Source organism: Crinia signifera, chromosome 9, assembly GCF_055691185.1.
Source record: "Crinia signifera chromosome 9, ASM5569118v1, whole genome shotgun sequence".
Taxonomy (NCBI): Eukaryota; Metazoa; Chordata; class Amphibia; order Anura; family Myobatrachidae; genus Crinia; species Crinia signifera.
The window spans coordinates 27734585-27745245 of NC_139225.1; the positions used below are offsets into that span (position 1 = coordinate 27734585).

At 45.9% G+C, this 10661-nt stretch overlaps 1 protein-coding gene across 1 annotated transcript; it reads left to right on the forward strand.

Annotated features, from left to right (window-relative positions):
* Positions 1 to 575: 575 nt before the first annotated feature.
* LOC146036537 (beta-1,4-galactosyltransferase galt-1-like) lies at positions 576 to 2050 on the forward strand. Its single transcript, XM_083160514.1, has one exon. The coding sequence runs from the start codon at positions 592 to 594 to the stop codon at positions 1894 to 1896; it is 1305 nt and encodes a 434-aa protein (XP_083016640.1). The 5' UTR covers positions 576 to 591; the 3' UTR covers positions 1897 to 2050.
* The last annotated feature ends 8611 nt before the right edge of the window (positions 2051 to 10661 follow it).

Sequence of the window (10661 nt, forward strand, 5' to 3'; positions counted from 1 at the left end):
GGTGGACATTTTTCCTGTATCATTGTACACCAGGCGTAGGCAACCTGTCACTCTCCAGCTGTTGTGAAACTACAAGTCCCAGCATGCCTTGCCACAGGTATGGTATTGCTAAAACTGGGGCATAGCATGCTATGACTTGTAGTTTCACAACAGCTGGAGAGCCACTGGTTGCCTACGCCTGGTGTACAATGATACAGGAAAAATGTTGACGCAAAAAAGATCGACAGATGAAAAAGTCGAGGTCAGTTTTCACATTTTCCTTGGTGTCAATGTCGACATCTAAGCACAAATTACTATACCACATCCTCTTGCATAGCTTGCTTCATTTGTAATGCTCCAGGACAGGTGCCCTGGCAGCTACCAAAGCACTTTGCCAATCCCAATCCATGTGGTAAATTAAAGTATAAAAAAAGCACAAAATTAAAGAAATTGTGAAAAACTCATGTCGACCTTTCATTGCGCCACCTGCTGGCTATGAACAAGCTATGCATGGAAATTTGGCTGAATCTCTGCATGATGTATAAATTTATCACTTCGCCTTCTCATGTGTCTTCTCATTTTTCTCCTCTAGTTGTTCCATGTCCTGATACGATGACCAGCTTCACCAGGAAGAACCTAACATATTTGTCTGTCTTACTGACTGCCACCTTTATTCTGGGATTTTTGTTTTGTGAAACTGTGAACACTCGGTTGGAACACTGGAAACCTCCGTGTACCTGCTGTGAGCATAGACTAACCACCAATACTATTACCCCATTGCGTGACAACCGTACATTTATCATAGCTCCATATTTGGACAGTCGAACAGACAATAAACGCGCAGTCCGTATCCTCAGCATTATCCACCACACAGAGGTGAAGGAGCTGTACTGCTGGTTTTGTTGTACCGTCAACAAATTGGTGGAGGTTTCCCAGGCTCAGATAGACATACACACTGATCGGTTTGGGTTTCCCTATGGCACAACGGACCTGGTCTGTATAGAACCACAAGGCTGCAATGCCAAGTACCTATCTGTCCATACATCTCCTACAGGAAACATGATGCAGTTACCCCTGTTCCAAATACAAAACCAGGACATGAGACCATTTTCCGCCAACTTCACTGTCTGCGTTTCCACCATGTTTGGGAATTACAGTAACATCTTACAGTTCATACAGACCATGGAGATGTACCGGATACTGGGGGCACAACGGGTCATGATCTACCTGAATAACTGCAGCCCACAAGTGGAGCACATTTTACAATACTACATAGCAGAAGGTTTTCTAGAGCTGATTTCATGGCCAATTGACCAATACCTGAGACCAGCTCGAGCATGGCACCATTCTATGGACGCCAAGGACATAGGGTATTATGGCCAGTTGGCAACACTCAATGACTGCGTCTATCGGAACATGTACAGGAGTAAGTTTGTGCTGCTTAATGATCTTGATGAAATAATTCTGCCAATGAAACACCAGACATGGGACGGCCTGATGGAAAGTCTCCAGCAACAGAACCCAGGAGTTGGGATTTTTCTCTTTGAAAATCACGTGTTCCCTCAAACCGTTGCTGTAGATGGAAACTTCTTCAACATCTCATCTTGGAACACTTTGCCCGGATTTAATATACTTCAGCATGTTCTCCGTGAGCCGGATAGACCGGACTATTTCAATAACAGAAAAATGATTGTGGATCCGAGAATGGTATTTCAAACATCTGTACACTCTGTTCTAAGATTTATTGGGGGTTTTAAACACGTTTCTATGGAGACAGCTCTGCTTTACCATTGCACAAAGCCTCATCAGAACTTAACTAAAACATCTTTAATTGAAGATAAATCTATATGGAGATACAATGCTTCTTTGATTAGAAATGTTAACAATGTCCTGAGCCAAATACACTTACAGTCATAAAACCCAAGGAAAAGGTCATTCTAGTCTATGATCTTAACCACATACCCTCACCTCTGCTTTGCAATCTACTACCACTCCGTTGAGTACTTACTTCCTGACTTGCTCCTCTAAACAAAATCTCCCCTACTACCTTGCCAAACAATTCTCCAGTATGTGCCCTGTCAAATTCACTTAATTTTGCTCATTATCTTTAGTAGGATTTTTCAACCACTTTACCTTCAAAATAATAATAATAATAATAATAATAATAATAATAATTAATAATAATAATTTTATTTGGTACTTGTTTCCTAGCACGGCCACAATCATTGGGATCGTGTACCTTTAAGTTAAGGTACACGATCCCAACAATGGACCCGATTTCCTTTGAAATCAGGTCCATTTTGCTGGCTAAGATAAAAAATCCCGACGCGATGCCCCCGATTTTGCCATAGGCTTCAATGTTAAAAAAGATTTTAACATTGAAATCGTGAGCATCGCGTCGGTCTTGTGCCATTATAATGGCACAAGATGAGATGGACTTGATTAAGTCCATCTCACATTGAAAAAAATGTGAAAAATGTGAAATGGGACAATATGACCCATTTCACATTATATATGGCCCCGTCGTCACCCCACGATAGACGCCAACCCGAAGCGTGGCGAGCGCAGCGAGCCCGCGAGGGGCGGCGGTGCGCGTCCTCCGACCTTTTCATTCCCCTACTATCCATGTCGGCGTGGAGTTGAGAATATATAGTGTGGCGAGCGCACAGAATGTAGCAGACTTGCTTTCGAAGCTTTTGCTTCGAGCGGGTTTACCAGTTTCCTTATATAGAACCAGCATATTTCATGTCCATTTTTGGAACAAAACAGTAATAGAACATAATAATATGACAAGATATAACAAAACAGACAGAGGAAAGAAGGCAATGCTTAAAAACAGATCATTTATAAAAACAAATATTTTTTTTGCACAAGGAAAAATCATACAAATTTCATGTTGGTCCAGCTAGTTGGACCAATATGGTTTCAAATGTTGCAGGGGAGTTCGTAGGATAACAAATGCTCTTGACAAGGTCAACAATTATCTTAGTGAGAGAAGCTTTAGTGAAATAGAGAAACTATGAGCCTGATAGAAGTGGGTCTAGGGCAGAGTGAGAAGAAAGGGAAGAGATGAGTCATTGGGAAGGAGAGACAGTGGTAGATAGAGAGAGTGGAAGGATCAAAGAAGGTTTTCATAAGGACAGAGAAGACCAGGCCATGCTTTAAGAATGAGAAGAAGGTATGAAGGAAAAGGAGAAGTTGGGCATTGTGGCAATGGACATCGGAGTGGGGGGCTGGGACTGGAGGAGGTGGAAGGGCATAGGGTGGAGAGGACAGATGGAGAATAGTAGGAAAGAATGATGCAGAATTCTACCCCTGAGGAATGACTGAAGGAATCTAAGGTTGGCAGACTGTAGGGAAAACTTGTTGAGCAGATGGACTGCTTTTTTGGTGAATAATTTTCAAGATTAACACTGAGGTTCAAATCCGTACATGACCAAGGCCCAAGGTACCTGAAGCAGCTTCTGATTCCATAATGTCCCACCCAATTACTGCGATCTGTAGATGAAGGACTTTTAGCAGTACCTAGAATCTCCAGTAATTTATCTGGGGGTCGAGTTGTTAGCCTTGTGGCTTTGACGCTATGGAAATCACTTCCCCGCTCAGTTCGAGAGGCCCCCACTCTAGAATGCTTAAAAAACAGACTCAACACTTTCCTGTTTACTCAAGCATTTCTGTAATTCCTTTAAGTATAGTTAATGAAAAGCTTTTCTGTATTTCATTGTTCCTGTACGGTATTACATTCATTATATCTGTTAAACGCCTTGAGTCCTATTGGAGAAAGAGTGCTTTATAAATAAAAGGTACTTGTTTCCTAGCACGGCCACATCGATTTACATCGGGGTGGTCGTGTCGGAAAAATCGCGTCGATCGCATCGCATGCGATTAGGTCGCGTGCAATGCGATCGACGCGACCAACCCGATTTTTTGATTGAATCAAATGTGAATTGGGTCCCTGGGACCCGATTTTACATTGGATTCAATGTAAAATATTCCCTAGACCCCCAAAATTTAAAACGTAAACCCCACCCCACGATAGACGCCAACCCGAAGCGTGGCGAGTGAATGTCTGACACAATCTGTCAGTCACTGCTTAGTTACCAATAGGTGCAGAGCCAACCAGCATAGCAACCAGTGACTCACTAACAGCACCAGTTGCAGTGAGGCAGGGGAGGGGCTGTCCTATGTGCTGCTTCTTATTAGCTGACCAGACTGTTTTTCACTCTGTCAGCCACCCAGTGCCGGCTCTACCATTAGGCAGCTTTAGGCAGCTGCCTAGGGTGCCCGGATCTGAGGGGTGCCTCTGAGTCTGCCTATCAAAAAAATCAAGGCTGTCTATAAGGATCCTTGTTGTACTTAATGCAGGTGGCTGCTGTGTAACTTCTAAGACCTCACCTCTATACTTTCCCTTGAGGGATACTTCCCTGCCTTGCTGCCCCCTTGTACTCTGTTGTGAGTGGCAAAGGATTGCCTCCTGGGAAAGCAGGGGACTTGTCCACCTTCCGGGTGGGGGGCTGGGAGGACCACCGTTTTTTTTGGGAGCCACCCTGCCATTCCGGCATGTTACACAAGTATGCCTTAAGGGGTTGGAAAGTGGGTATGGGTGGCCACAGGGGGAGGGGGGGGGGGGGGTGGAGTAGGTTGAAGTTTTGCCTAGGGTGCTGCGAAGCCTTACACCGGCCCTGTGTGTAGTGGGTATGTGGGTTCCATGTGCTGGTGATGGAAGGTCCATATCCGCAGTCTGTCCCACTGGGGCTGGCTCCTCTCCATGCATCACTGGGTGACATTGATAGGGGTGTTGTTAGAAATAAATTTTGGTCGACATGTTCATTAGCTCGACATGAAATAGGTTGACCTTAGTTTTTAATGTTTAAAAAAAAGATTTTTTTCATACTTTTCTCTCCAAGTGGGCATAGAGTGATTATATAATAGTGTGCTGAGGGCAATAAGGCACCATGCCAAAGCATGGCGAGCAATGCAATGGGATACAGTACATCTATAAAGTGTCCATGTCGACTTAACGACATAGACACCAAATACCATGAAAAACTAATGTTTACCCTTTTCCGGTAGGCCTTTTTCATGTTGACCTAATGGTTATGTTGACCTAATGACCATATTGACACAATGCATGTCGACCAATTTCATGTGTTGACTTAGCAACTGTTGACTAGTGGTCGACCTAATGCCTGTCAACCTACGTTCTGTTGACCCTGTGAAGCATACCCATCATGACTTATTATCTCTCTCACATTCCCATCCTCCTGACCCCTGGCCAGCATTTCTGGTCACAGTATTGGCCCCCATGCACTGCCGTGACTTCTTCCCCTCGGAGTTTGATTCTCATCCCGGGGCAACTTGGAGGGTCCAGTGCTATGTGCACGGGAACGCGTATTGCATCGGACCCACTGTCAGTCACCTGCAATTTGGGTTCTTTTTCTGTGATTTATTGCTGCAATAACAGGAAAAGAGCCCAAATTGCAGGTTAATCTCCTAGTGTATGGGGGCCCTATCATACAGCCCACCAAGAATCTGGTGAACCATTATGTAATATAAACATACCTATCCGTGTATATCAATGACTATTTGCCTTTAGAGTGTAAGCTTGCGAGCAGGGCCCTCCTACCTCTATGACTGTAACAACCCAGTTTGTTGTATCACTGTTGAGTTAAATTGTAAAGTGCAACAGAATTTGCTGTGTTATAGTAAGAAACTTTTAATAAACAAGTAATCTGCTAATAAATTAGTAAAAAAACCTTGAATTTGCTGCCCTCTAACGGTGAAGTTTGAATCTTCCTATAATTACTTAATACGTTAATTCAGTGTTCTGTGCTCTAGTACTCACTTATACCCCTTTCACAAAGCAACTAATTACCGGGTACAAGCCAGTTTGACCCGGTAATTAGTGCGATGTGAAAGGGGTTACCGTGTCCCGTAAACGGGTAGCAACACGGCAATACGAATCAATAAAAAAGCAGTGTTCTTTTTTATGGTTCGTTGCCGTGTTTGTTGTAGTGTGAACGGGTTAAATGGGTTGAGTGACCTGTTTCCTGTTCACACTATGGAGGAAGCAGTGTGGTGAACCGGAATGACCAGGCCAGGAACCCCTTTACCTTGCACTCTGTGATTCTCTTCTTCGTCTCTTCTTGCTGGACACGGAACAAGAACCAGACCAAAGAAATGGTGCAACGGAATTTATTTAAGATTAAATAGGGTACTTGAGGTCGGGTAGCAGACAGGGCTACCTAAGGCGTAAATAACACTGAAAGGGATGCACCGTGATACGATAAGGTCACAACAACACCATAAAGCACATCTGCATATATATATATATATATATATATATATATATATATACCGTCTGGATCTATAACCGACTATAACCACTGTTGGGCCTAAACAATTCTAATATAAATACAATCAATCCAGGTTATCACTTGGTAACAACATAAGGTAAATGGCAATCACACATTAATATTTTACTTTAACCATTCTATGCTACTGGGTACCCAGCCTTCTATGGTAACCTACTGTCTCTAAGACAGACCTGTGCACAAGGGTTTAATGTTTGTTGGAGGCCTCTCCTTGCTTACTGCGCAGGAATATGACACAAGGGATGACAGTCCTTCCTTGGATAAGCGAAAGGGAAGGGGTCCCAAATGCAAATAAAGGGACTGCAATGTCCTTTATAGGATGATTAGGGCAAGAGCACTTTCTACTTTACGCCACAAGATGGCGCTCACTGTAAGGCGCTTGGAGGATGTCGCGGCTGGATGACGCGGCGGCTCACTCACACCGCCCGGTCTCTTCCACACTCGCGCTGCCGGCTCTTCCTCTGCTCACGCCGGTCCCCTGCTGCCAGCCGCGGCTAGCTGCTCTACTCCTCGGCTTGTTCTTGTCCACGCCGGGGCTTCAGTGCACGCCAACCACTGCCAGATCTCTGCCTGTTCACGCCGGGTCGCTGCCTACAGGTCAGTCTCTCCGCCCTTCTCTCTTCGCGTCACACTCTGGCCCTCCAATCCCAGGACATCTCCTTTCGCGCCCTTCTACCCTTGCAGGGTTAACCCCTTAGGGGCCTACTTTTTGGCTGTACAACGTCCGGTTGCTTAGTAACCCTCCTAACAATGTCCTCCCTCTGATTAGTGCACAGTTAGAGCCTGGGGAAACGTGTGGCATCCCCAGGTGGGGCAGGTAGAAGGGGGCACCAGCATTTTCCAGGGTGCCGCAGCAGCACTTGGAGCCGTGCCAGCTCTAAGCGCCGCCTCCTCCTCACCCGCCCCAATGACGCACCGACTCCCCGCCGCGCCCCCAGATGACGTCAGCAAACCAGCAATAATGCCGGTTCACTGTGGGGATGGGAGCATCCCAAAATAAATGTTCGCGCCGGGACTGAAACGTTTCGATGTCCCGGTGCGAACTTGCATTTTGCGATGTTAAAGCAGTATTGGCAGCTTTAGATTGGTAACCTGGGGTGAAAATTAATAGGATGAGAGATTCAGAAACTGAGAGATTTGGTAAGAAATATCTTGTTTTTTAAAAGAGGCAATCATTTATACTGCAAAACCAGTTTCATTTTGCTGTATCAATGATTGCCGATTAAAAAAACTGGAGACATCTTACCAAATATCTCACTTTCTGATTCTCTCATCCTATTAAATTTCACCCCCTGGTGTTTGGTTTGAAAGTTAAGGCCCCCATACACTAGCCGATTTTGGTCCAATTTCGGCCAGATCATTCGGATCTGGCCGAAATCGGACCAAAATTGGCTAGTTTTGATGTCCCCTCAGATCCGATGCGCGGTCCCGTGCGCATCGGATCTGCGTCGGGTGGTCGGACCTGCTGCACGTTCCGACCACCCGACTTGGGACCTAGTGGGGCGGCGCGGCGGTGGAGGGAGCAGGGGGGGCTTTGGACGCTGCGGGGGACACAGGCGGCAAAGAGCCGGGCAGGGGGAGCCGGGAGCTGTCAGCACTGAATAAAAAAAAAAAGCCCATACAATGAATGGGCGGCCTGTGATTGGCTGAGCGCTCTCTCAGCCAGTCAGCAATTGGCTGAGAGAGAGCGCTCAGCCAATCACAGGCTGCCCATTCATTGTATAGGCTTTTTTTTCTAGCACTGACAGCTCCCGGCTCCCTCGGCCCGGCTCTATGCCGCCTGTGTCCCCCGCAGCATCCCCAGCCCCCCCTGCAGCCCTGCTCTGTAGCCCCCCCCCCCTGCTCCCCCGGTTTTTTACATGTGATAAATCGAGACGATTTATCACATGTAAAAAATGGCACATCAAGTGCCAATCTAATCAAGCTCCCCCGGGGAGCAGCCGGGGAAGCTCAGGGGGAAGTCGGGGGCGACCTGTCCTAAGGACAAGTCACCCTAGTGTATGGGGTCCCTAAGTTTTTTAATTTAACTTACAGTGCACTTTCTCCAACCGATTTTATTCCAGTTTATCTAATCTGTGAACGATCACGACAAGGAGCTCTCCGGAAAATCCAAGGGCGGAGGAATCTACTTCTACATAAACGAATGGTGGTGCAGCGATGTAAAGACTCTGGCTAAAACATGCAGCCCTCAACTGTAGACCCACACCATCAAATGCATCCCATTCTAATTCCAATTTGCCTCAACTATCCTGGTAGGATATCACCCCCTTCCCCCCCCCCCCCATTAAAAAAAAAGCCCAAAAGCAGCTAGTTTTCCTGATAACAGACACCGAACTCAAGCACCTGGACTCACTACTCATAATATTAGGTGACTTTAAGAGCGCCAACCTGCCAGGAGTTACCAAAGTTCAAACAGCAGGTCAAATGTCACACCCGGGAGCATAGGCGTGCGCAGCCCATTTTCTTAGGGGGTGCACCATTGGAGGGGCGTGTTCATTAGGCCTACTGGGCGTGTCCATCAAAGCTTACTGGGCGTGTCCATCACCGCCTACTGGGCATCAATGCAAACTAAATAGGTGACTTTTTTATGTATATGGGCTTCAGGATTAATTATTCCCATCACACACACCAGAAACAGGGACAGTGCGCGCCGAAAATTTACACTGTAATGGCCATTACACATAATGCCACACACCCTAATGCCCATTACACATAATGGCACTCACCGTAATGCCCATTACACATAATGCCACACAACATAATGCCCATCACACATAATACCACACACAGTAATTGACATTCCACATTATGCCAGGGCTTGACAATTTTTTGTAAAATAGGGATAATAGGGATTACATAGTATACCACATGCCATTATGCCCAACACACGTTATGCCACACACCGTAATGCCCAATACACATTATACCAAACACTGTAATTCCCATTACACATTATGCCACAAACTGTAAGGCCCATTACATATTACGCCTCACACTGTGATGCCCATTACACATTACACCTCACACTATGATGCCCCTTACACATTGACTCAGACCACTATGCCGATTACTCCTCACACCGTGATGCCCATTACACATTATGCCTCACACCGTGATGCCCATTGTACATTATGCCAGAATGCCCAGTACACATTATGACACATGCCATAATGCCCATTACATATTATACCACACATTGTAATGGCTATTACATATGATGTCACATAAGTGTCGCTGGGGGACCCACACGCTGTACACCCTTCACCCATTTAATTCTACTCACCTCATCATCGGTCCGGCAGAGCAGCGGAAAGACCATTGGGAAAATGGCTGCATGGTGACCCATATTCACATTACACAGCATGTAGTGACCCATAATCACATTACACAGCATGTAGTGACCAATATTCGCACTTAGTGACCGATATTCACATTACACAGCGCGCAGTGACCCACAGTCACATTACACAGCACGTAGTGACCGATATTCACATTATACAGTGCGCAGTGACCCATATTCACATTACACAGTGCGCAGTGACCCATATTCTCATTACACAGCACGCAGTGACCCACAGTCACATTACACAGCGCGTAGTGACCGATATTCACATTATACAGTGCGCAGTGACCCATATTCACATTATACAGCGTGCAGTGACCAATATTCGCCCATAGTCACATTACACAGCACAGTGATGAATATTCGCACGTAGTGACCTATAGTCACATTACACAGCACAGTGACGAATATTAGCACGTAGTGACCTATAGTCACATTACACAGCACAGTGACGAATATTAGCACGTAGTGACCTATAGTCACATTACACAGTGCATAGTGACTAATGTATGTATTATATGTATACGCTAGATGTACCCTGGGGGATATAGACACAGGGAACATATATTCGCTGAGCTGCGCAGTGCCTTGTCAGCCATCAGCCGCACCACTGGACCCCCGGGTGGGTAACAATATAGGGAATCGGTACATCTGTCAGAATGAACTTAGGTCTACAGTCATTAGGTCGACCCCACTAGGTCGACTGGCAGGAAGGTCGACCTGATTTAAGGTCGACATGGGTCAAGGTCGACATGAGTTAAGGTTGAATTTGCATAAAGGTCGACATGAGGAAGGTCGACTGGTCATAAGGTCGACATGAGTTTTTCACTGTTTTTTTAACCGAATGTCGACACAGTCGACATGGACACAGTTGGCAATGAGAATAGGACCCTCGCTTCGCTTGCAATGATTCGGGCACGGTGGCTCGCTTCGCTCGCCACAGCTTTAATAACCTCCTCCACGCC